Source organism: Nycticebus coucang, chromosome 3 (assembly GCF_027406575.1).
Source record: "Nycticebus coucang isolate mNycCou1 chromosome 3, mNycCou1.pri, whole genome shotgun sequence".
Taxonomy (NCBI): domain Eukaryota; kingdom Metazoa; phylum Chordata; class Mammalia; order Primates; family Lorisidae; genus Nycticebus; species Nycticebus coucang.
The window spans coordinates 26,047,766-26,075,274 of NC_069782.1; the positions used below are offsets into that span (position 1 = coordinate 26,047,766).

The 27,509-nt window shown below is 43.1% G+C and overlaps 1 protein-coding gene across 6 annotated transcripts in view; it reads left to right on the forward strand.

Moving 5' to 3' along the window:
- The window catches only part of CCDC38 (coiled-coil domain containing 38), a 56,912-nt gene that overhangs the window by 25,562 nt on the left and 3,841 nt on the right, over window positions 1–27,509 (forward strand). For 4 of the 6 annotated variants that reach the window (XM_053583587.1, XM_053583583.1, XM_053583584.1 and 1 more), the window contains 8 exons: window positions 4,423–4,577; window positions 7,503–7,601; window positions 10,037–10,094; window positions 16,550–16,616; window positions 18,579–18,730; window positions 20,359–20,494; window positions 24,443–24,640; window positions 25,352–25,557. In XM_053583587.1, the coding sequence (XP_053439562.1) occupies window positions 4,423–4,577; window positions 7,503–7,601; window positions 10,037–10,094; window positions 16,550–16,616; window positions 18,579–18,730; window positions 20,359–20,494; window positions 24,443–24,640; window positions 25,352–25,557 (1,071 nt within the window). The remainder of the gene's footprint in view (window positions 1–4,422; window positions 4,578–7,502; window positions 7,602–10,036; window positions 10,095–16,549; window positions 16,617–18,578; window positions 18,731–20,358; window positions 20,495–24,442; window positions 24,641–25,351; window positions 25,558–27,509) is intronic. The other 2 variants (XM_053583586.1, XM_053583589.1) reach the window with 2 other exon arrangements.

The following is a 27,509-nucleotide window of genomic DNA, read 5'->3' on the forward strand; positions in this document are numbered from 1 at the left end:
CTGATAATTCTTGGCAGGTGATGATTTCATAAATATGAACAAATTTATAAAGTAAAGAACTTACTCATCAAAGATTGTCCCTTCCTGGATATGAGGGTAGTACATGGCTTCTGGCTGAAAAGTTTCCTTAACCTGTGAATACAAAAGTGAAAAAATTAGTTGTAAAGAAGCAAACCAATGTTAGGAATAAATAATAAATTATTTTCTAAGTGCCCTTTTTGCCTTCATTAAGACACAGGTTTTTTCCCCCTAGAACATCTCTGAAATTGGGATTCATATTATAGTCTTCCTACAATAATGATTGGTAGCATTTTCTGTATTTATACTTAACACTTACTAGAACTCAGTATTGCTGTTAAAAACCAAGATCTGGGGCGGTACCCATAGCTCAGTGCTTAGGGCATCAGCCACATACACTAAGGCTGGTAGGTTGGAATCCAGCCCGGGACAGCTAAAACAACAGTGACAACTGCAACCAAAAAATAGCCTGGCATTGCAGCAGGTGCCTATAATCCCAGCTACTTAGGAGGCTGAGGCAAGAGAATCACTTAAGCCCAAGAGTTTGAGGTTGCTGTGAGCCGTGACACCATGGCACTCTACCCAACAGCTTGAGACTGTCTCAAAAAAAAAAAAAAAAAATCTGCCCAGCGTGCTATTCCCCTCTCAGGTTCTCAGGAGGTGGAGGCAGGAGGATCACTTGTGCCCAGGAGTTTTAGTCCAGCATGGGCAACATAGTGAGACCCCCATCTCTAAATAAATTAATAAATTTAAAACTAAGATCTATAATATAATGAAAAAAATTATAAGAGCAGGAGTTGGGATAAAATGTACTCTCTGCCACTCTTTTTCATACCTGGATGTTTCCTTCCATGGTCAAGGGAACTTGAACTAATTTTAAATATCCAAAGAAGCTTCCTTGGCTGGCACGGTGACTCTTGCCTGTAATCCCAGCACTCTAGGAGGCTGAGGCAGGCACCTGAGCTCATGAGTTCGAGACTAGCCTGAGCAAGAGCAAGACCCCCGTCTCTAAAAATAGTCTGACATTGTGACAAGTGCCTGTAGTCCCAGCTACTCGGGAGGCTGAGGCAAGGGGATCACTTGAGCCCAAGAGTTTGAGCAATGACACCACGGCACTCTACTGTGAGATTAAGTCAGACTCTGTCTCAAAAAAAAAAAAAAAAGCAGCTTCCTTCTGTCATTATCCATGGACAGTAATTTCATGATGTAGGAGACACTGTATAGTCATGGAATCAGGTTATGCTGAACATGTTTTTTTCTTTTTTTAAATTTATTTATATTTTATTTATGTGTTTATTTTGAGACAGAGTGTCCCCACGTTGTCCTTGGTAGAACACCATGGAGTCACAACTCGCAGCAACCTCCAACTCCTGGGCTTAAGCGATTCTCTTGCCTCAGCCTCCCAAGTAGCTGGGACTACAGGTGCCTGCCACAGCGCCCAACTATCTTTTTGTTGTAGTTGTCATTGTTGTTTAGTTGGCCCACGCAGGGCTCCAACCCACCACCCTCAGTGCATGTGGCCGGTGCCGTAACCACTATGTTATGGGCATCAAGCCTTATTTAGATTTTTAGACACAAGGTCTTGTTCTGTCATATGAGCTGGAATGCAATGGGGCAATTGGCTCACAGTAACCTCAAACTCCTCACTCCTGGTGATTCTCCTGCCTCAGCCTCCCCAGTAGCTGGGACTACAGGCCTGCACCAACATTCCCAGCTAATTTTTAAAACTTTTGTAGAGTCAGGGTCTCATCAAGGTACCCAGGTTGTTCTTAAACTCCTTGGCTCAAGTGATCCTCCTGTACCAAGATTCCAAAGTGCTAGGATTACAGGCATGATCCATGCACCTAGCCCAAACTATTGTTTTTTTTTTTTTTGTTTGTTTTTTTTTTTGAGACAGAGTTTCACTTTATCACCCTCGGTAGAGTGCCATGGCGTCACACAGTTCACAGCAACCTCCAACTCCTGGGCTTAGGCGATTCTCCTGCCTCAGCCTCCCGAGTAGCTGGGACTACAGGCGCCTGCCATAACGCCCAGCTATTTTTCTGTTGTAGTTTGGCTAGGGCCGGGTTTGAACCCGCCACCCTCGGTATATGGGGCCAGAGCCCTACCCACTGAGCCACAGGCACCACCCCAAACTACTGTTTTTTCTTTTTGAGAACATGATGTTTCCCTCTCCCCTGGAACTAAGTCCTAGACCTCTTACATCCTAGACTATTTTGGGGGGAGGACAGCACCTTGGTTAAAATGAAGCAAATGGGGCGGGGTGTGGTGGCTCACACCTGTAATCCTAGCACTCTAGGAGGCCAAGGCGGATGCATTTCTTGGGATGAGGAGTTTGAGACCAGCCTGAGCAAGAGCAGCCTGACCTGCCTCTATTCAAAGTAGGAAATCTAGCTGTGCATAGTGGCAGGTACCTGTAGTCCCAGCTACTCAAGAGGCTGAGGAAAGAGGATTGCTCAATCCCAGGAGTTTGAGGTTGCTGTGAGCTATGATGACACCAAGGCACTCTACCTGTGGCGGCAGAGTGAAATGAAATAAAAATTAAAAAAAAAAATAGTAAATAAAATAATAAACTGGACGGTAGTTTCTCTGAAACCAGTTGCATTAAGCAAATGGGTGTTTCAGACACCTTCTGGCTACAGCAGCCTCTTTTTTTTTTTTTTTTTTTTTTTTTTTTTGAGACAGAGTCTCACTATGTCGCCCTTGGTAGAGTTCCGTTGCATCACAGCTCACAGCAACCTCAAGCTCTTGGGCTTAAGTGATTTTCTTGCCTTAGCCTCCCAAGTAACTGGGACTACAGGCGCCCGCCACAACGCCCAACTATTTTTTGGTTGTAGTTGTCATTGTTGTTTGGCAGGCCTGAGCTAGGTTCGAACCTGCCAGCCCTGGTGCATGTAGCCGGGGTCCCTAGCCACTGAGCTATAGGTACTGAGCCATTTTTTTTTTTTTTTAATTGTTGGGGATTCATTGAGGGTACAAAGAACCAGGTTACATTGATTGCATTTGTTAGGTAAAGTCCCTCTTATAATTGTGTCCCACTGTCCTGCCCCCAAAAAGTGTGTTACACACCATGACCCCCACCCCCAGCCTCTTTTTTAAGCACCAAAAGTGGAAGGAGCTTCAAGATGGAGAATTCCCTTCCCTCCCTCACCGCCTAGGGTAACTAGGATGCTATCTTTTGTAGAATATTCATAGTACTAGAGTAGCAGCCTTTATGTTTGCTTAAAGTGATAGGTTTATGCACAGTGGCCCCCCAGTGAAACCCTCAGAGCAGCCTTACTGAAGAGAACATGTTACTGTGTCTTACCCTCTGAGAAAGGTGCAGGAGATAAGAAAAAAAAGAGCAAAGGAAGCAAGTGCTCAGTCTCTCTTTATGGGCTAGAGACAGATCCAGGAGGCCCCTGCTGCCGGCAGGGCTGGGAACTATTTACAAAGGGAAAGGGCGTTTCTTCTGAAGCTTTTGCTTGGAAGCTGTGCAGTTCCAGTCGATTTTCACCCAATGCTCTTTGTAGCTCATCTGGGAGAATTTCAGTCTAAAACTCAAGCAATGGCAGACTGCAGGGCTCCCATCATCTCCCGACTGGTAATACATAAAGCAGTCACTTCCCAACCCTTGAACGCCACAATGACGCCAGGGCTGAAAGAAGGCTGTGATAGACAGAAGTATGGAGGATATTGGTGCAAAATACTATTGATAAAATATTGATGAGGGTGTGAATAAGGGAGGCTCTAAACGATAAAGGTATGGGAGCTCCTTTCCCGTGAACCTTCTTTTGTTATTGTAAGCATCCCCCTGCATCCACTTAGTGACAGGGTCACCATAAAGCCATGGAAAGCTGGGGAGGAGATTTTGGTTCCAGTCACTTGGTATTGTGGGTGTCTGGGTCAGACCCAGAGTTGAGGGCTGGGGTCACTATTTACTGCAAGTCATCAGTTTCCCTCCCAAGATGGGAGTAAGAGTAACTGTTTTAAAGTGCTGTACTGAGGATGAAATTTACAACCATAGTGGGTCCTGTGTATTGCCCAGCACACAGTGGGTGCTCATTAAATGTTAGTTTTCTTTCTTCCCCTTGCCAAAGTATCACGTTTTGCTTCCTTCTAATTTCTCCCTATGTCTACAACTTAACACAATGTTTCCCACAGAAATAAGTGAGTAGGATAAAACTGTCTTCAGTCTATTCTGTGCCTGCTTATCTCTGGGAGTGTTTTATTCAAGCAGCACACAGGGTTTCTTTTATCTCTTCGTATTTTGTCTAAGCTTATATTTTTATAGTTCTATTCGTACTTTTGATGATTTAGTTATTGTCCATATACCATCAAGAGAAAGAATTTTGTCAAATATTTTGCAACTCAACATGCTTCCACATAGATGTACCTAATGATATCTTTATTCCTCTTGATTAGCGAAATATCAAAAGCAGAATTCCTCCTTAGTGAGTACATGAAATATGGGTTTTTTCTGCTGAAATTGTCTCCAAAGCATTGGCAAATCCAGCAGGCACTGAAAAGAACACAGGCAAAAAATAAAGCAAGCACCATCCTTCCAAAACTATTAACAAGTAAGTCACATATTTGTAATTCCAGTTAAGTAAATATTCCTAACATAATCTGCTTCAATGTTTGTTTGTTATTTATTTAAATATTAAGAATTTTTAATCCGGGCGCAGTGGTTCATGCCTGTAATCCCAGTACTCTGGGAGGCCCAGGTGAGTGAACTGCCTGAGCTCAGGAGTTGGATACCAGCCTGAGCCAGAGTGAGACCCCCTAAAAAATAGCTGAGCATTGTTGCCTTTAGTCCCAGCTACTTGGGAAGCTGAGGCAATAGAATCGCTTAAGCCCAAGAGTTTGAGGTTGCTGTGAGTTATGATGCCACAGCACTCTACTGAGGACGACAAAGTGAGACTGTGTCTCAAAAAAAAAAAAAAATTATATATATATATACACAAATATACACACACATATATATGAAGAATTTTTAAAGGAAAATCTGAATAAGGATTCTCTCTTTTATGTATTATTAATTTAGAAACTCAGGCTAATTTCAGATATAAAGTGTCTAAGCCCATTGTGTTGCTATACCAGAGGCTGGATGATTTATAAATAAAAGAGGTTCATCTGGCTCGGTGCCTGTAGCACAGTGGTTACAGTGCCAGCCACATGCACTGGGCCTGGTGGATTCGAACCTGGCCAGGGCCAGCTAAACAACAATGACAACTGCAACAACAACAAAAAATAGCTGGGCGTTGTGGCAGGCGCCTGTAGTCCCAGTTACTTGGGAAGCTAAGGCAAGAGAATCGCTTAAGCTCAAGAGTTTGAAGTTGCTGTGAGGTGTGATGCCCCAGCACTCTACTGAGGGCAACATAGTGAGACTCTGTCTCAAAAAAAAAAAAAAAAAAAAAGAAAGAAAGAAAAGATAGAAAAGAAAATAAATGCAAAAGGTTTATCTGGCTCGTGGTTCTGCAGGCTGCACAAGAATCATGGCACCAGTATCTGCTTCTGGGGAGACGTTGGGCTGCCTCCACTTGGGGCAGAAGGGGAAGGGGAGCAGCCTGGGGAGAGATCACATCACAGAGAGGAAGCGAGAGAGGGGGGAGGTACATGCCAGGCTCTTTTTAACAACCAGTTCTCATGGGAACTAATAGAGTGAGAACTCACTCGTTACCTCAAGAGTGATGATGACCAGCCATTCACGAGGAATCCACCCACGTGACCCATCACCTGCCACTGAGCCACACCTCCAACCCTGGGATCAGATCTGACCATGAGAGTTGGAGGGTCAACTATCCAAACTATGGCATACAGCAATAAAAATCTAGGCATGGAGGCTCAGCGCCCATAGTACAGTGGTTACACCAAGGCTGGCAGGTTCGAACCCAGCCCCGGGCCAGCTAAAGTCAACAATGACAACTGTAACAAAAAATAGCTGGGTGTTGTGGTGGGTGCCTGTAGTCCCAGCTACCTGGGAGGGTGAGGCAAGAGACTCGCTTAAGCCCAGGAGTTGGAGGTTGCTGTGAGCTGTGACGCCATGGCACTCTACCAAGGGCGACAGAGTGAGACTCTGTCTCAAAATCATCATCATCATCATCTAGGCATGGAGAAATAGAAAATAAATTATTTGCAGATGATATGATAACATAACTAAAACCTCCCCCCCAAAACTGAGAAACTATTTTGTTTGATTAAAGGATTCTGTAAAGTAAATGGACACAAAGTTAATTATACTTTATTAATCTAAATTACTTGATTAATTAGAAAATATACAAGGAAGTCAAATCCAAGGAACTAACAATAACCTTCATGTGTGTGACCTGTAGGTTTGATGAAGAGAAAAATATGTCACATTTTCAAATAGAAAGATTGACATTATAAAGTTGCCAATTTTTTAGAATATGAAATTATAGTAAAAATGTTAACAATTCATTGGGCAGTTGAGTATTGGGTAGAGAGAATTTTGCACAATAGTTCCAAGGTTCATCTAGAAAGATAAACACTTCTGCATTAAGAATGTAATGGGGGAAGGTTAGTAATGTTGTAAGATACTCTATTGTATATTATTGCAGAATCTTAGTTGTTAGAACAGTAAGGTACTGGCTTCAGGAGGCCAGCTTAATGGAGCAGAAATAGATTCTATTACATATATAGAAGAATTTAATAAATGACAAAAGTAAGATCAAAAATCAAGGGGCAAGATTTGCACTTCAGAAATCTTTGGGTAACAAGGACTAGACTTACTCTCCTGCCTGAGGAATCTGAAAAACTGGGTAAATTAATGAAACAATAGATTTGGGACCCTGAACATCAAAGCATCAAAGCTGAGTTATCCTTAAGGGAGAGGAAATCTGTGAATGAGCCCTGGGATTGCCCAGTTGGCTGCTGGGGGAGTTATAATTCCCAGGTTGTAGCATTGGGATGGGGAGCCCCGGTGGCGCCCAGCTGAGAATCGATGCTGCTACTCCAGGGCAAGAGCATTTACACTACAGAAATGGGCGAACTGCACGTCAGGGAGGATTTGTTTCCCAGGGAGCTGGTTTCCCCACTCAGTTCCCCGTATCTCTCACAAGTAAGATTAAGCTCACTTAATGGTGTTGAAGGAGAGAGAGAAGGAATGGGAAGAAAAAACTTGAAGTTTTTGTATTCAACAGTTTAAGATTCAGTCCCCCTGCATTTGTCATCTAAACAGAAGATGCTCAGACGCGAGGTGAGTTATGCACTCAGAGGAATGCATCTAATATCTGGGATTTTAGGAGCTGTGGTAGGGCGGTTCTCATCTATTCTGCTTACTCCACACACAAGCCCTTGCCATTTAGATCGTAAGTTTGCTGGTTCCCAATGTCTCTGTCCTGGATTTCTGTCCCTGAAAGTTTTGACAAAAATTCTACTTTCACCCCAAGACAAAGCTCTTATTCTCAGAAGTGTTTTTCCCCCCTCCTCATCTCTCTGGCACTCTCCCCGCCTCCCTCCACCCCTTTATTTTTCATTTCTAGAGCTCACATTACAGCCAAGTAAAAAAGAAGACAGCCTGCAGGATTCCACGCAGACATCAGTCGTTTCAGAAGACTCTTCTCAGGGAAAAAGTCCCCAAGGTAAAAGTAGAGACCCCAGAATGTGTCCATCTCAAAGTGGACCCTCGAGCCAACCTGGGCGTGAGAGGGTGGTGTCCACCTTACCCTTAACCGTGGGGAGCCAGGAGCTCCAGTTCTTTATCTGACATTATCACAAACCTCAGAGAGGGTGCACGAGTGGACAGAGAGGGCAGAAAATCAGGGGAAGAGGCGGTGAATCACCCCCCACTCCGCCCCCAGCCTGAGGTCTTCCTAGTGGGGTGTCCCTTCATTCCTCTGGCTCAAGCCTGCCCTCTGTGAGTGACAGGCCCATTCCCAGAGCCCAGGAGACCAGGCCAGTTGCAAGCAGGTGACTGCCATTGCCTAGTGACTTGGAGAAGTAACTCTGGGGGAAAGCTGAGGTAGCTCCAACATGCCCACTATTAGCTCCCAGAACGCCTTCAACATCACCACCCGCTTCAGGTGGAGCAAACCCCCTGTCTGCCCCTTCATAGCTGCCCACTGAGGGGGCTGGTCCACTGAGCTGTCCCACCTGCCTCTAATGTTTTGACATTATTTGGCTTAGTGGATAATGTTTAAAAATCAGCAGTTAAAAAAAATCTCTATGTGCATCTTCTCTTGAAAACCCCAAGATTTGAAGTCTGAAGATAAGCTGGGAACGTTCCCCTGGGAGGGGTCTGATCTCTCCGGATGCCTCCATCCTCATTGGGCCCACTCCCCTGCTCTGCCTGTGTTCATCCTTCCCCATTCATTTGAGTTTGCAACCCCCAAGGCTGACTCTTGGAGACCATTTCCTCCTCTATCCTGCTGCTGATAAAGCTCAGCTGTGCAATTTGCCTGCCCAGAAAGGACCTAACTGTGGGCCTGATGCCTTGTCCATGCTGATAGCTGACTGAGAAAGAGAATTCTTTTGGCTTGTGAACCTGATTTGGATCCAAATTATTTAAGACCTTTCTTTATCAGTTGGAGGATCTGGAGTGGGGGTGTCAGTGTTCTCTTTGAAATCTTGAATATAGAAGTTACTGAGTTTAAATAGTACTCCTTCAGGCTGGGTGCCCATAGCTCACTAGCCCCATGCACTGGGGCTGGCGGTTCGAACCCAGCCCTGGCTGGCCATAAATAAATAAATAATACCCGTTCCCAATATTTTTTGGTAGTATGTGTCAGGGAGTCAGATTAAAAGCTAAGATGATAGCTCAAGATGACAGTGGGACCCATTTGTTTCTTCATTTTTCCCCTTCTTTCCTTCATTCACCGTGTAGTATTTATCAGAGATAAACAATCTGTCAGGGACTCTTCAAGACCTTGGGTAGACAAAGACAAGACAGAAAATAGTTCAGCACCCCAGAAGTATGCACTACCCTGGAGCAAGTAATACGGTGGTGGTAGACAGTGACCTCGGTGAGCTCTACCTGAGGTATTTAGAAGACTCTTCACAGAGAAAGTCTCAAGCTGGGTGTGGTGGCTCAGGCCTGTAATCCTAGCACTCTGGGAAACTGAGGCAGGTGGATTGCCTGAACTCCAGGCAATTTGAGAGCAGCCTGAGTGAAAGTGAGACCCCAGCTCTAAAAAAAGTAAATAGCCAGGCATTGTGGCAGGTGCCTGTAGTCCCAGCTACTTGGGAGGTTGAGGCAAGAGGATCGCTTGAGCCCAGGAGTTTGAGGTTGCTGTGAGCTATGACGCTGCAGGACTCTACCCCAGGGTGACAGAGTGAGACTCTGTCTCAAAAAAAAAAAAAAAAAAAAGTGGGGAAAAAAGTGTAGACACAAAGACCAGCCGAGCTGGATTTTGAAGGATGACTAGGAGCTTGCCAGGTGGAAGGTGGGGCAAGTGAAGCCCTGTGGGTTCAAGACAGAACAAGGAGAGAGAGGAAGCTGTAAAAGAGACATGCCCAGGGATCAGGGGTTGGGGGCCAGTGGATGAAGTGACTCAAAGTTACTGAGTCAGTTTCAAACTCTTCTCAGTTTTGCACCAAGGTCAAGTGTGGACCATGATGTGGAGGAGACAAGTGCACCTGGGTATGAGGGGAACTGGTGCCAGGTGACTTGGGTGTGGCAACGACACGTCTCTCCACAAGATATTATTTCATAAAAAAGCGATTAGAAACATATATGTGATTAGGCAAAAACAGAACCTCATTGTATATTTCACCATTTATGACCCCAGTTGTGACCTTCAGTAGTTGTATCCTGCTTCCGATATTGTGCCCCACTCCCACCCCAACCACTGTGCCTTGGATTTTATATTTACACTTGGAAGCCAATTTCCATAATAAAAGGCCTTCATTTTCTACATGATTATCATTCTAATAATACTTTCCAAACAAGTAATGGGTGTATCTGTGCAGAAAAATGAGTCACTTGCAGCAATTCACAGGACTCATTTCTAATTATGTGTTATTTCTCTTCACGCCGCCATCACCGATGGTGTGGACTTCACTTGGATATTTTGGACAGCAAAGTCACTCAAGCGGTTCACTGCCACCCCAGAGAAAACAAAATCAGTGGTATCAAGGTACAGTGTACATTTGATTAAGTCTCTTGGCAAGGATGAATAGGTTTTTTTTTTTTTTGCAGTTTTTGGCTGGGGCTGGGGCTGGGTTTGAACCCACCACCTCTGGCATCTGGGGCCGGAGCCCTACTCCATTGAGCCACAGGCGCCATGAATGGTTTTCAGCAAATAACTCTCTGAGCCTTTCCTTTGCACATATATCCTATAGCCACACCCGCTGCAAAAGCCATTGCGGGTGGTGCTGCCATGTCTGTGCACCCTTTAGATTTCGTAGGCTTCTCTGCCTTCTTCAATACGTGCCCCCCGGATTTGGGGTCTTTGCCTCGCCGCATCCCACTGCCCTTTGTTTGTTCAAGTGTTTTGCTAGCCAATGTTTGGACAGTTTCGCCTCACCATTCAGAACTGTGGCAATGGGACCATAAGGTATTTTATTTTAATTTCTATATTGTTTCTTCTCTCTCTCGATTGCTGACTCATTTATATATTACTTCAGAAGTTGCTAGTTCTTCACCCTGGCGACCCCAAGAGAATTTTAAGAAAATCTGTTGATGCCTGGGACGGGTACACCAGCTCAGAGGTGAACCTGGCCAGCCCTACAATACAGCACAACACAGACTGTCACGAACATCACTGAGGGGAACGGGCAGACTTTTCTGAATTCTGGGCCCTGGAGTTGTTCCATTTCTGTGTCATTTAGCAGTTACTATTTTTTTTAATTAAATGTTTACCTCGAGATGGTTGGAGATTCATGTACAATTGTAAGCAATAAGGCAGACATCCCAGGTACCCTTTAGCCGGCTTCTCCCAGTGGTTACCATCTTACAAATACCACAACCAGGACACTGGTTCAGTCAAATACAGAACATCACTCCAAGGAAGTTTTTTGTTTGTTTTGAGATAGAGTCTCAAGCTGTTGGCCTGGCTAGAGTGCCATGGCATCACAGCAACCTCCAACTCTTGGGCTTACGCGATTCTCTTGCTTCAGCTTCCCAAGTAACTGGGACTACAGGCACCCACCACAACACCTGGCTATTTTTTGTTGTTCTTTTTCTTTTTTTCTTTTTTTGAGACAGAGTCTCAGTTTGTCGCCCTCGGTAGAGTGCCAGCGGCATCACAGTTCACAGCAACCTCCAACTCCTGGGTTTAGGCAATTCTCTTGCTTCAGCCTCCCAAGTAGCTGGGACTACAGGCGCCCGCCACAACGCCTGGCTATTTTTTTGTTGTTGTTCTTTTTCTTTCTTTCTTTCTTTTTTTTTTTTTTTGAGACAGAGTCTCACTTTGTCACCCTCAGTAGAGTGCCAGTGGCATCACAGCTCACAGCAACCTCAAACTCTTGGACTTAAGTGAGTCTCCTGCCTCAGCCTCCCAAGTAGCTGGGACTACAGGCGCCCACCACAACGCCCGGCTATTTTTTGGTTGTAGTTGTCGTCATTGTTTGGCAGGCCTGGGCTGGATTCAAACGTGCCAGCTCTGGTATACGTGGCTGGCGCCGAGCCTGTTGTTGTTGTTGCTGCCATCGTCATGTTGTTTTAGCTGGCCTGGTAGCTGGCCCCAGCCGTGTTCAAACCCACCAGCCTCAGTGTATGTGGCCGGCGCCCTACGGACTGAGCTATGGCCACCGCCCCCGGAATTATATTTTTTTACGAAGCATAATTCTCTGGAGTTTCATCTAAGTTCTTGGGTCTATCCATAGTTGGTCCCTTTTTATTGCTGAGTAGTTGCCCATGGTTTGAACACACTATGACAGAAGTGTGTTGTCCTCAAGTGTGTTGTCCACAAGCCAAAGATCACCAAGGGTTGCTGGTAACATAGGAAGGTGACAGAAGGGCATCAGCAGACTCTTCCCTGAAGCCCTCAGAACATGGCTTGCCGATGCCTTGATTTTTGACCTCTGGCCTCCAAAACCGTGAGACAAGAGCAATTTACAGAGCCACTTACAGAGAAATTTAAATGAGCCACCTCAGTTTTGGTGTTTGTTACAGCAGCCCTAGGAAACTCACAGAAACCTGTGTATCAATTTGGGGAAAACTAACATCTTAACTATGTTGTTTCTTCCAATCCATGAAACACAGTAGATCTATTTAGATCTTTCAGGATTTCTTCAGCCTTGAGTAGTTTTCAGCTTATAAATCCTGTACATGTTTTGTTAGATTTATACCAAAATATTTTCCTATTTTTTCTTTTGTGAGATGGCAATTGATGTATAATTTTGGTGTCCTTCAAGGCATTCAATCTATGGAAATACAATTGATTATTGTAGCTTCGTCTTGTATACTCTGACCTTGCAGACCTCCATTAGTTCCAAGGTTCTGTTCTGTTTTGTTTTGCTTTGCTTTTAAAGATTCCTTGGGATTTTCTATGTAGATTATCAGATCGTCTGCGGATAAGGACATTTTTGCTTCTTCTTTTCTGTTCTGTAAGCCTTTTCTCTCTTTTTCTTGCTTTATTGCAATGGGTAGAACTTCTATGTTGAAGGAGTCGGGGGAGCAGACATCCTTGCCTTGTTCCCAGCCTTGAGAAGATTCAGGTTTTCACCATTAATATAATGCTAGCCGGAGGATATTTCTAGATACTCTATCAAAGTTAGGGAAATTACCTTCTATTCCTCTTTTTCAGTTTTTTTTTAAATCATAAGTGAGTGATGAATTATGCCAAATGCCTTTTCTGCAACTAGATGAACACAGTAACATGTGGACAATGTATTTGCTCCTTCAGTAAGATCACTGCTATCACGGTCTCTTTCATTCATTCAATAAATCAATACTCAGTACCCTGGGTCCCACAAGATAAAAAAAAAAAAAAAAGACAATCTCTGCCCTCAAGGGGCTTACCATTTGGAGAGGAGGACAAAGGATGAGGTGACTACAATACAATGTGATAATGTCATCAGCAGGATAAGCTCAGAGGGTCACAGGCAGGCCAAGGTAGGATGCTTAACTCCAAGGAGAGATAGAGGCACCTGAACCTCTCTAGAGCAGATGGCATCTCAGCTGAGTCTGGGGAGAAGAGGAGGAGCTATTGAGGACAAGGTCTTGAAGGGGACACAGTTTTCTGGCACACAGAAATGGTTCTGTTCAGAGGGCCTGGTTCGCAAGGTAAAAGCAGGAGGTCCAGGGGGTTCACCGGTGCTGCACCAAGAGCAGGTAGTGGTGGTACTGTCCAAGGAGGCTGCGCGTTGTTCCAAGGACCCAGGAACCACTGAGGGTTTGAAGCAAGAGTGTGACAGAGACCTAATCAGATTTGCATTTTATTAAGTTGGATGCGTCAGTATTTTAGAGAAGGAAATGGTAGAGGTAAAGGAGCCAGTTAGGAGGCTCTTGTCACAAATCAGGTGAGAGGGAACGAACTGCCCCAACCAGACAGTGGCAGTGGGATAGAGAAGGCGAGGGTGGGAGAGATGTCAGGACTTTGAAAGGCTCCCGGAGACGTTAGAGACAGGGAACAGGGGAAGAAGGAAAAGAAAAGTGGGCAACTGCTGAGACAGAGGACATAGATAATTCCTTAGCTTAGACGCGAACAGGGTGGAGAAGATGGACTGTTCTGGGCTACTGCAACAGCAGAACCAGCCAAGATTGTGGTTGGAAAGTTTGGAAATTCAGGCGCTGCTCAACTCCTAAGACTCCCACAGAGGGACTGATCAGTAGAAACTTTTTAAAGAAGTTAACATCCCATGATTAGTCAATGCCCTCTTAATATCTTGGAGACTTTCCAAAGGAAAGTTAGTTAAGAATAATGTAGAGTCAGCTTGATCAAGACCCTCCGTGAAAGAAAGGCATGAACCTGAATTAAGAAATGCACAGACGTTACGAGTGGGTGGAGTAAAGCTAGGAATGGGGGAATAAATACAAGGAAAAAGTCTGCAAGGGGGTCCATCCTTATTGGAGAGGAAGAGACCCCTACCTTCTTCTCAGGTCTGTTCTGTCTGCTCATAAACTTAATTGTGTTCTATTTGCTTATACATTTAGGTGTGTTCTATAAAATAAGACTTTGCTAATTGCCTGCCATGCCGTGACTTCCCTCTCTGCCTCAGCTCTGCTGCTGCTGGGTGTCCCTCTTTTCGTGTTCACCGAGTCAAAGTGCTTTCAGATTCTGGGGGCTGCTTGCTCGTGGCACCCAGAGGAAGCCTGAGCTGGGGCTGGGGTCTCCATAGCCCCCGACAGTAAAGACTGAGGGAAGTTCTAGGGAAAGAGAAGGGCTGAGGCCCACTCCCACATTCCTAGCACAGAAGCTGGTCTGCTAGTCAGTGATATTGGGATCACAGTAAGAGGAGCAGCCCTGAAGAGGAAAAGAAGCGTGGCTGTAGATGTGTTCCTTTTAGCTCCCTGTGGGACAGCTGAGTGGATGCTGATGTCCTGTTGGAGGATGGACGTTGAAGTCTTGCACTCAGAAAAGAGACATTGAGGTGTGTGAGTCATCAGTGTGTTAGCAGTGGTTGAATCCACCAGAGAGGTCACCCCAAAAGAAGGGGTAGAAAGGGAAGGGAAGACAGATGACACACAATAGATGTTTATGTAGAAGAGGAACCCCAAAAGATCACAGGAGTATCAGAAAAGTGGAAAGGACTTATTGGAAAGTGACATCACTGAATCCAAGAGAAGAGAGGGGTGGACAGCAGCGTCTACGGCCATGGCCTTTATTTTGTTTCTCGCACCTTTTCTCCAGCTGCCCAAAGTGCAGCTCTAGGTTCGTATTTTGTCCCCTCATGAGCTTATGTCCCCAACATGAGCAAAGCAAATATCAATCTTTTTCTTAACCCTTCCTTAAACCGTTTTCCTCCCCCCACAATTCCAGGCTCTGGACCACAAATGGTGGTGTCACCTTTGTCTCTTCTCTTTTGGCCCGACCTCTCTTTCTATTCTTGGCTCCCATGATTCACTCGGATCCCTATATCCTCTGCCCTCCCCTGACCTTCTCCTTGAAAATGGTAATGACCTACATCATACCAACAGCCCCCTCACTCTCTCCTTAGCCCAGCCTTCTTTCATATGCCAATCATTTTCTTTGTTTCTTTTCTTTCTTTTTTTTTTTTTTTTTTTTTTTTGAGACAGAGTCTCACCACCTCACCCTTGGTAGGGTGCCTAGAGTGCCATGGGTGACGTCACTGCTCACAGCAACCTCAAACTCTTGGGCTTAAGTGATTCTCTTGCCTCAGCCTCCAAAGTAGCTGGGACTACAGGCGTCCACCACAACACCCGGCTATTTTTTTGTTGCAGTTGTCATTGTTGTTTAGCTGGCCCCGGGTTCGAACCTGCCAGCCTCAGTGTATATGGCCAGTGCTGTAACCACTGTGCTACAGGCGCTGAGCCGCCAATCATTCTCAATGTATCTTTCTTCAAGGATTTTTCCAGAACTACTTTCCAAGCAACATTTTTCTTTAAGGACGTTCCTTATTGCACATCCACCCTCTACCCCAAGCAACTCCTCAGCTTGATTTGAAGCTATTTTGAAAAGTAACACCTGCTTTTAAATTTGTTATACTCCGGGATATCCAGAAGGCTGTGATACAAACTTCATTTTGAGCACTAGTTTGTCAATAAGACTACATTTAAAAAGACAAAAAGATATAGCAACGCAGTCTTTATTAAAAAATAAAGTTACTTTGGGTGGTGGCCGTAGCTCAGTGGTTAGAGAGCTGGCCACATACACTGAGGTTGGTGGGTTTGAACCTGGCCTGGGCTTACTAAATGACAACTGCAAAAAAAAAAAAAAATAGCCAGGCGTTGTGGTGGGTGCTTGTAGTCCCAGCTACTTGGGAGGCTGAGACAAGAGAATTGTTTAAGCCCAAGAGTTAGAGGTTGCTGTGAGCTGTGACACCTGGGCACTCTATCAAGCAACAGAGTGAGACTCTCTCTCAACAACAACAAAAAGTTACTGCCAGGTGTGGTGGCTCATGCCTGTAATCCTAGCACTTGGAGAGGCTGAGGCGGGTGGATTTCTTGAGCTCAGGAGTTCAAGGCCAGGCTGAGCAAGAGCAAGAACCTATCTCTACTAAAAAAAATAAAAATAAAAATGAAGAAGAAAAAAAGGAAAAACTAGACAGGCGTTGTGGTAGGAGCCTGTAGTCCCAGCTCCTTGGGAGGCTGAGACAAGAGGATCTCTTGAGCCCAATAGTTTATGGTTGCTGTGAGCTAGGTTGATGCCATGGCACTCTACCCTACCTAGGGTGACAGTAAAGTTACCTTCATAGATGCACCTCAAATAATTAGTATCACATGGTATGGTCCTTCCACGTGGCCTTATTGTTTGTGTATGCCAACTCTGTGAGACCAAACCTGATTTTTTTTGCCTACTCATGGGATTCATTGATTTCTGCAATCAGCAGTTCCCTAAAAGGCTAGACAGGCTACTGAAAAGAGCAGTTAGGTTACAGTTAGGTTCCAAAGACAATTTAGAAATGAAACCAAAGCTATTGACAGAACATGGTTCAGAAATCAGATACTTTCTTTTTTCTTTTACAGCCAGGCTGAAAGCATCACTTCAGAAGACAGTTCAGAATTAGCTTTGGATGATACAGACTTTGAGCTGGTAACCAGATTCTATTTCTTGATTTAAATATGGTGTTTGGTGAAAAGTATAGATGTTCATTTTTTCTTTTGAAGTTAAAATTTTCTATTCCAAATATTCCACAAACTTTCCAGAGGGAAATAAGATTTTGATTCTGTTCTCCAGTTGGATATATTGTCCATTTTTATCATCAGACCTTTTATGAAAAATAAATGTCTACAAGAAGGTAATAATTTAGAAGATAGATATAATCTATTATATGTAGTGCAATCTTCCTTTTACAATAGGCATTTTCTCATTGCTTATTTATTTTATTGGAGCTTGAGATGTATTGGGCAGCTGAACTGTCAGATATCAATAGGCCCTCAACAAAACAGTCCTTCATTGTTGCAAGATTGACTTGAGCTAATCCTACCCTAAATACAACCACAGAAACTCAAAAGGAGCAAAAAACATCATTATCGTATATTACACAGCCTTACCCAAGTCATCTTCTTTTTGATTGTAGTTAAAGGAAAAAAAAAAAAAAAGACCCATATACTTCCACAACAGATCATTAGAACTTTCTCATCTTGCAAAACCAAAACTCTACATCCATTGAACACTCCTCCCCTCTGTGCATAGATCTTGGCAACCACTGTCTTCCCTTCCCTTTCCTTCCCTTCCCTTCCCTACCACTACCCTCCCTTTCCTTCCCTTCCTTCTTTCCTTTTCCTCCCCCACTCCTTTTTTTTTTTTTTTTTTTTTTTTTTTTTTTGAGACAGTCTCACTATGTTGCCCTTGGTAGAGTGCCGTGGCGTCACAGCTCACAGCAACCTCAAACTCTTGGGCTCAAGTGATTCTCTTGCCTCAGCCTCCCAAGAAGCTGGGACTATAGGCACCCACCACCATGCTGGCTATTTTTTGTTACAGTTGTCATCGTTGTTTAGCTGGCCTAGGCTGGGTTTGAACCTACTACCCTCGGTATATGTGGCTGGTGCTGTAACTACTGTGCTATAGGCACCTCCCCTCCCCTCCCCTTTTTTCTCCTTTTATCTTTTCTTAGACAGGGTCTCACTCTGTCCCCTAGGCTATAATGCAGTGGCAGTGATCATAGCTCGCTGCAACCTCAAAATCCTAGGCTCAAGAGATCCTCCTACCTCAGCCTCCCGAGTAGCTGGGACTACAGGCCTGTACCACCATATCCAGCTAATTTTTAAATTTTTTGTACAGATGGGGGTCTCATAATGTAGCCCAGACTGGTCTTGACCTCCTGGCCTCAAGAAATCCTCCCAACCTTGGCCTCCCAAATTGCTAGGATTACAGGCTTGAGTCACGGCACTCAGCCACGCTATTTTACTTTCTGAGCGTCTGACTGCTTTAGACACCTTGCACCAGTGGAAACATGGAGTATTTGTCTTTTTGTGACTGGCCTACCCCACCTAGCATCATGTACCCAGGCTTTCTATGTTGTAGCATAGGATAGCGTTTCCTTCCTTTTTTAAGGCTGAATAATATTCCAGCGTAGAGACTACTTTTTCTTTAGCCATTCACCTGCCAATGGACATTTAGGTTGCTGCCATATCTTGGCTGTTGCCAATAATGATACACGTTATTGTGCAAGTAATTGTCTTTTTTTAAATTGCTTAAAGTAATACACACTTAATCTTAGAAATTTGGGAAATGTAAACTAATGTGGGGAAACGATGGCCTTCACTTAGCCACCTGTCTTCTCTCTCCCCCTTTCCCTTCCTCCTGCCCTCACCTCCACTTTCCTCTTCTCTTTTCCTCTGCATCTCTTCTGCCTTCTTCCCTTCCCCTCTCCAGGGCCTCTCATCTTCCCCCAGCCCCCGCCATGTCCTCTTCCTGCAAGCCAGCTCTCCACCATGTCGGTCTTGTAACCTGAACAGAATCCCTTTACGCCACTGTGTTTTCTAGATAAGTCACAGGCACGCAGGCAGCATGTTCTTAAGTGAATTATATTCTTCATTACTGATTGATTAGGAGCCAGTGCTTTATTTCAAAGAGCCAGAAGAATTACTTGCAGTCCTTACAGAGCTGGAAGAGCAGAATCTTACTTTGGTCCAATATTCCCAGGACGTAGATGAAAATCTTGAAGATGTAAACAAAAGAGAAAAAGTGATACAGGATAAAATGTAAGTCATTAAAAACATTTATTGACTTATTTATTCCGTTAAGCAATGGAATTTCTTGCCAATTTATTCCATTATGGAATTTCTAACCAGAATCTGGGTCCAGCTTATTTACAAGTGGCTCTTTCTCGGGATCTCTCTGGATTCAGGCTGAAGGTTGTATTAAAACAAGAGTTTACACTGTGGGGTGAAAAAGGTAGAAGCTATATTTACACAGAGTAGATGGGCTAAAGTTTAATTTTGTCCATACTTTCTTTCACTTGGTCAAAATATTTTCCTAGATAGTAATAATAAAAGATATCTTAAAAGACTGAAAAAGAGGCTCAGCAGCTGGGGCACCAGCCACATACACCAGAGCTGGCGGTTTTGAATCCAGCCCAGGCCTGCCAAACAACAGTGACAACTACAACCAAAAAATAAAAATAGCTGGGTGTTGTGGCAGGCGCCTGTAGTCCCAGCTACTTGGAAGGCTGAGGCAAGAGAATTGCTTAAGCCCAAGAGTTGGAGGTTGCTGTGAGCTGTGACACCACAGCACTCTACCGAGGGTGACAAAATCAGACTCTGTCTCAAAAAAAAAAAAAAAAAAAGACTAAAAAAGGATTAAAATGGTACCTACTGCCTTAATTTTGATCCAGTGTAGTTTTTACCCTATCACTTGGCTAACTGTCTATTTCCTTAATCAACTATGCTTTGGATGATAATAATGCTAACAAATGCATTTTCCTTGGCTATGACTCTCAGCCAAATAATCATCTCATAATTTTTGTGATTAACTATTATATCGTGTTAAAGCGTACATATCACTATGTCAAGGTACTACAAAAGGGCTCCTGTCAAGGGAAAAAGGGTGGATTGGATGATTCACAAAATTCCTTCCTACCCTAAAATTTTATATTATTACAATTGAAAACATTTCAAATCACAGACAAGAGATCCTTATATCTACTCATTATAAAAATGTACAAAACTGTTTTCAGATCAGTTTTCTGAAGATGGCAGTCTTTTTAAACAATAGGTCAAGCTACATTTAACTTCGGAACAAATTAATTTGTTCAGAAGGGAAGACGCTAAAAATCATTCTCTTGTGCCCACCACTTCTGTATCCTTTTAACCCTTGTATCTTTCCCAATTCTGAGAATGTATGGAGTCCCCCACTCCCAGTATGATTTTCTGGGACAGGGTGGGTACAAAAGGGCAGAAAAAGAGGATCTATATCAGAATCTATCTCCAGAGGATCTATCTCAGAATCTCTCAGCGAGGGCGGCAAGAGTCTCTGTTTTTCCCTTGGCTCTCCAGACACTCTGATTATCAGGCTGGGAATGCTGACTGATATACTGGAATACACCACGGCCTGAATTCCTGACGCCTCAGGTCTGCTCCTCTCTGTTTGGGGGATGTAAGGAGTGCCGCAAGAAGAGGGGAGGGGAAGAAAATGTCTTCTGATGGAGTTAAAAGCAAGACTCGCACATTTATTTTTCACATTTTAACTTGGAAAGTCGTGGGGACTTTGGCAGTGTCTTCAAATATGCACTCCTATTTGGCTCAATAGCTAGAGGATGTCGGCATACGATCGATGCTTATTTCACTAACCCGCAAATTTCAGAAGAAATTTCTTTCTTCTTTTGCAATAGAAATACCAACATAGAGTTTCTTTTGGAGCACAAGGAAATGCTAAAGGCTAACTGTGTGAGAGAAGAGGAAAAAGCAGCAGAATTGGAATTAAGGGCCCGGCTATTTAGTTTTGGAGAATTTAATTCAGAAACTCAGGTAATCATTCTTTGCCTACGGTAAATTAGTTTTGGCTCATGATAATAATAATACACATTCACTGTGTACTAAGCATCTGAACAGGGGAGTTAAAGCAAACCACAAGCCTCAGTTTGATGACAGATGTGAAGAACCAGCCTGGCAGAATCTTGCCAATATGTAACAGACAATTTCGTAGATAGAAAGCATTGAAATTGGCCTTGGGATTCTCCTACAACGCTGCTCTAACTATTACAAACCATGATGTTGAGGTTCTGAGCTATGAATAGCACTTCTTTTAGTCAGAGTGTATACATAGAAAGTACTTCACTGCCTGTGATCATTTAGGTGGTAATTTAATTAACAGCAAGTAATTAACAGAGAAAGCAGTGAACAAATGCTAAAGAGAAAATTTGCCCAACACGGAGCCTGTAGTAGATTCAGCTTCTTTGGGATAGATCTTTATCTTCCTCATAGATAAAACTCGTGATCAAAGCGCCCCTGACCTGTCTAGAATACTTTTCTATTGACAAGTTCACCTCTTCCAGCTGGATGCAAACCACTTGAGGGCAGAGATTGTCTTACCCTTCCTTAGCTCAGTTTAGTGTCCCCAAAATGTTCGTGCTCAGTAAATGTTTGTTGAATGAATGATTAAGGTTAGTTTTCAGACCCATAACAGGAGCCATCTAACTTTGGTTCCTTAGTAAAAACCTCAAATGAAAAACCTAAAAATTCAAAGCTAATATCAGATTCATGAACTCTATTCCAAACAGAGATAGATTTTGGGGAACTATATCAGAAGAAAATGACTGTCCTCCCCTACCCACAGGTGGGCAGGGTTACAAAAAGCACAAGCTGTGTATGGCCTCTAACATGGATTTCCTGGGATGTTATAGCGCCCTGAGTTAGCAAGGGATGGCCTTGTGCACTGCTAGAGCAAGAAGTGACGATGGCCACCTTTCAGTTCAGTGCTATTTTTTTTTTTACTATCTCCCCCTTTTTTACTGTGGTAAAATACACATAACATAAAATTTACCATTTAGCCATTTTAAGTGCGCAATTCAGAGGCATTAAGTACATTTGCAGCGTTGGGTAGCCATCACTTCTATTTCTAGAACGTTCTCATCTTTTCAACACAGTATTTGGACTCAACCATTTCTTTTTTTTTTTTTTCTTTCTTTGAGCAGAGTCTCACTTTGTCACTCTTGGTAGAGTACCATGCTGTCATAGCTCACAGCAACCTCAAACTCTTGGGCACAAGTGATCCTTTTGCCTCCGCCTCTCGAGTAGCTGGTATAGGCACCCGCCACCATGCCCAGCTATATTTTAGAGATGGGGTCTCTCTCTTGCTCAGGCTGGTTTCAAACTCCTGAGCTCAGGCAATCCACCCGCCTTGGTTTCCCAAAGTGCTAAGATTATAAGCATGAGCCACCACGCCTAGCCAGCTCAACCAGTTTTCAGCGTACACTTCAGTAGTGTTCAATAAATTCGCATTGTTTTGCAACCGATCTCCAGAACCTCTAGCATCTTGCAAAACTGAAATATTGTACCCAATGAACTGTAACTCCCCATTCCTCCCTCCCCCAGCCCGTGGCAACCCCATTCTATTTCTTTCCCTATGAATTTGCTATTCTAGGTACCTCTAGGTGGAATCATACAGTAGCCATCCTTTGAGGTCTCTTATTTCACTTAGCATAATACTTTCAGGGTTCTTCCGGGTTGTAGCATAGATCAGAATTGCATTCTTTTTTAAGGCTGAGTAATATCCTTACATATACACCATATTTTGTTTATCCGTTCATCTGTCAATGGCCACCTGAGTCATTTCTATCCTTCAACTCTATTGCAAACAGTTCTGAAGCTGATTGACATGCAAAACATCCATGACTCTCCTTCCCATTTGCCCCGCTCCAACCAAGCCCCCTTTATCCAAGTTTAGAGCATTGTGTTAAAAAGTGGCATTTTCATTACACTGAGGCAACCAGATGCCTAAACAGAGAAGGTAGAATTAACCTGAAAATTGCTTTTTAAAAGACTTATCCATACAATTTTGGTCACAAATGCAAATTTGGCATTCATGCATTGTACGCGCTAAATGGGTCTCATAATTCAGTGTCTCTTAGAAATATGAAACATGGGATGTGCACAGGTAGAGAGGGAAAATGGAGAGAGAAAAGCAGAATTTGCCAGCTTCACCCAGGTTTGTTCAGATCTCAAAAATGCAGAAAACATCCTTTATAAGCACAGTTGCACCTAATTCTTTAAAGGTTCTTTTTCAGCTTTATTGAACTATAAATTGACATACCTAATTTTATACGTTATCATAGTTACTCTGGAGCTGTAACTGTGAAATGCATATTTGATTCTTTTTAAACAAACTTTTATACATTTGATTCTTTTTAAAGAAACTTCTACACAAACTATTTAATCTCCTAATTGATCCAGTATTTTACTCCTTGATCCAGTATTTTACTTTTAAAAAGTTTAAATTCAAGTACAATGTAATGTTGAAAAGTGGCCAAATCGTAAGTATATCTCTCTGGGAATTTTCTATTCCCCAGATTGGGGAATAATAGACCATTGTCACTGCCCCACCAACCCTCCCTCATCCCCTCCTCCCATCTTTACTGTCCCTTTTTACCCCTCTCCTGGCTTCTCGCACCATCAATTAGCTTTCCTATTTTTGAACTTTGTATTATATAGAAACGGAATCATTTAATATGTCTGGTTTCCTTCTGCAACGTTGTGAGATTCATCCATGTTGTTTTGTGCAGCAGTTTGGTCCATTTTCATTGAACAAGAAATGGAACATAAGCTATGCCACTGTTCACTTTGCAGAATGCGTTTATCTGTGGTTGTATTGTCCTTTTGCACAGGGAGCTGGGCAGGTGCACCTGGGAGAGCTGTGTACCATTAGTACACAGCAGAATGAAACAGGGATTGGAATTACTGAATATTGGAGTCGGAAAGGACTTAACAGTGACAACTCGATGTTTCCCTCCCATCCCCTCTTCAGTTTTGATACACTGGTGTATCACATTCCAGTCACTGTTTGCAGCCTCCCTGGGCAGCGCTTTCTCTGCGGTGCACTGTGCTGGGCCTGCCCTCTAGTGGCGGTTCCAGGGATCGCACTGAAACGTCCCTTCTCTCATCAGCCCTTTTGCTTTGTTGGGCCCCGCCTTCAATCTCTTTTTTGGTACATGGATTGATTATCTTCCTTCTTATCACTTGTTCTTACCTTGCTGTCTCAAGAAAACATCTGTTCTCATCCTCTTTTTTGATGAAGGAACTTACCAAAAGAAAAAGAGAGAGAAAATAAAAAAAAAAGACATCTGAAAACCCACTGCCCCTCATCTCTGAAGCTCTGTGTTCAAGAGAACAATCAACTAGGCACCATTCTAATATTAAAGTTGTTTTTTCTTAAAACCCGTTTTCAATACATTTTTAACGTCTCTCCCCCTCCCCCCAGTTTACTATTGCAGCTGTATTGTTTTTCCATATGAAATGCATATTTCAGTCCCTAATAGGTTACTTTTACTCCCTTTCCTTCTATGTTTTCCTCTAAAAAGAAAAAGAAACTTTTCTAAAAGGCATGTGTTGTCATGTAAACAGGGAACATGCTGTGCTATTTTAGGAAGGGAAAAAAGCTTTTTTTCCCCTGCTTTTTTCTATGATTTTGAATTTCTCCAAGTTTTCTATACAGACCGTGTTTTTAATATAAATAGGAACTATTGTATGTTTTACTTCAGATAGAAAAAAGGGAGGTTTATACTAGGAAGTAGGAGAGACAGACGCTGTGGGAAGTACACTCTTGGTACCAGAGCTCGGCTTCTGTTAATAATTAAGTTCGGTGGCTCTGTAAGGAGTCTGTGGTTCCAGGAGGGGGCTTCCCACGGCTCCACGAGCCGTATCTGTCTTGATTATATTGTTTGTCCTTTGCTTTATGGTGACTCTCATCTTCTTGAGCAGAAGCAGGAAGTGCAGCAGAATGTTACCTGGAGAACGATTTGCATTGCCCAGCAGTTTATTGAGCTCCTCTTAGCTGCGAATGCCCCGCATACCCGGGTAACAATGGAGAAAGAGGAGAACAATGTTCTTATGGTCCCAGGACATGTTACCTTCAAGCTCAAGAGTATCTACCAGCGGTTAAAACAGCGCAGTGTCGAGGTACAGGGATCAGCAAGGTTTGGCCTAAACTTCTGTTTAGACTGGAGTACTGCACCGGCTTCCCAATGGGAAGAGTGAAGGGCCAGCCTGGGAACCTGTTTGCTTTTAATTGTTTTTTTCTCTGAGAGAATGCACTCAGTCATTTATTCAGCAAACATTTATTAAGTGCATAGTTATGTGCAAGGCACTGTTTTAGATGTTAATGTAAGCATAAGTAGCTCCTGCCCTCCAGATGCTTACAGTCTAGGAGAGATAAGTCATGTTTGCAAATAACCGTTATACAGGATGATTATCATTTAGCAATAGAGTAATAAATGCAAAAAATGGGGGGCTCACATATTGTACCAAAAGGAAATGCTGGAGTGACAAAAAAAAAAAAAAAAAAGATTTAAAATGTTGATGTTGTCTCTACTTGAATGCTCAAGGAATCAGGTATGCAAAAACATCCAAGCAAAAAGATATTGTCTTACTATATTATTAATATTTTTAACACCTAGACTTAAATATTTTTAAAGAAAACAATCCATAAAAATGATGTAGATTAAATATCACTGCTGCATTTTCTCACTGGTCTATGTCACATTAAAGTTTTTCTTTTAAAAACGGGAAACATTTAGTAGCACTGTAATATAGTAAATGGAATTTTATATTTGTTGAATGAGCAACTGACTAGTGATGTGATGTTGTGTTTTCTGCTCTTCTTAATCTCAGGAAAAACTGATAGATTCACTTAGTAGAAAAATTAATCAAGTGTACAGAGTCTGCATTGGAGATGCGGAGGTTGGCAGCCTCAACCCAGTTCAAAAGCTGGTAAAAGTAGAATCTCGCCTGGTGGAATTAAGTGACCTCATAGAATCCATTCCGAAAGAAAATGTGGAAGCAATTGAGAGGCTGAAACAGAAAGAACGGCGGCAAAAGTACAGTGTCGTATGATAGAGTGACTTACTTAACGAGTAGCTGCTTTTGCGTGGGTTCCACACATTTTTAGCAAGTCTCTCTTATGTGGCAAGGACTGCCACCTGAGGGATGCAAAGAGCGGAAACCAAACCCAGACGTGGCCTCCTGTCAGAGCAGTCATTTGGTGTGAGAGACACATTCACCAAATATTTTTATTAAATAAATGCCACCACCAATGGTAATGAGCCTCGTGAAGGAAGAATGAAGAGAACAGAGTTCACATGGCACATGGCCTATTTGGGGATGGACAAGAAGGTCCTTTCAGCCTGGGAAAGTGAACCTTCAGGGTGAATGTGCTAATTATATGCAAATTTTTGAAGAGGTATAATGTGAAAAGAGAATTGCACTTGTAGTGAATGACCCAAGACATAGAATTAGGAGCCCTACGTTGGAAAACTATAGGGAGACTCAATCTATAAAGGGATTATTTGAAACTCCAAACCACCCAGTGAGGTTTTCCTCCCTAACAGCCAGCACTTGTTAAATAAGGGAAAGGCGTAAATGATGTAGCCCAGAGAGGCGGCCACAGTAGAGATGTTTAGTCATGTTTATTGAAAGGGGAGGGTGACCCAACAGGACAGTGTACAGGTGGTGTCCGCCCTCAGGGGCAGTTAGAGACCACTTTTATGTGGGCAGGGTGGGCAAATTCCACAGCTTGCCTGGAAAGTTAGGTCTTTGGCATGAACTTCTCGGGGTGGGGCTCACCAGATCCCTTGTGCCTTTGTCGTAGAAGAGGAGGAGGAGGGGAAAGGGTTTGTGTGTGGCTGTGTTAGGCCTCCCAACAACAAGCATTATGTACATACAACTGTCCTTCTGCAGAGGATTCCAGGAACCCTGAGGACCCCAAAATCTGCAGATAGTCACATCTTTTGTATAAAATGGCATAACATTTGCGTATTACCTGGCCTGTATACTTTATCTCTAGATTACTTATACCTGATACAATGTAGATGCTAGTTAAATAGCTACTATTCTGTATCTTTTAAATTTGTATTTATTTTTATTGGTGTTTTCAATATTTTCATTCTGCACTTGTTTGCATCTCCACATGTGGACCTGTGGGCACAGAGGGCCGACTGCACTAGTTCGAGACAATGATTTAAATACATGATCCCTGGTATAAGGTGGCATGTAGGAAATGCTTACAAGTGTGGTAGTGTTTATACAGTAACAACATCTTGGGAGGGAAGATTAGCACTGTGACTACCAGCATGGGAAGGAGACCGTGCCTGAGCAGGTTCAGTTATTTATGATTTTGTGACCTTAGACAGGCAGCATGACCTCTCTAGTCTGTTTATCTGTAAAATGGCACAGTAATAGTACCTACAGGGTTGTTGTTTGCATTAAATTAATCCACACAAAAGCACTAAATCATGCTTGGCGCACAGTGAGCAAATACTAGCCATTAGTGTTACATATTTTATTGTTTCCTACATTGCTGGTGCCTGGGGGACATTATTTCTCTCATATAAAAACGAAGTCCAGAATATATTAAGGTGATCCCGAAGGGATATGAAACATACAAACTTTTAATAAAAAAATTTTGGGCCAGGAGCAGCAGCTCATGCCTGTAATCTGAGCACTTTGGGAGGCCAAGGCAAACTTCTTGAGCCCAGGAGTTGGGACACCAGCCTGGGTAACATAGCAAGACTCCATCTGTATTAAAAAAATATAAAAATAAGCCAAGCATGGTAGTACATGCCTATAGTCCCACCTACTCAGAAGGCTGAGGCAGGAGGCTTTTTTGAGCCCAGGAGTCTAAGACTGTTGTGAACTATGATTGTGCAACTGTCCTCCAGCTTGGATGATAGAATAAGACCCTTTCTCTAAAAAAAGAAAACAATTCTAAATGAAATCACTCCTTCTATAAGATGACCTCACTGTGACTGATTACAGTTAACATTTGCATTTT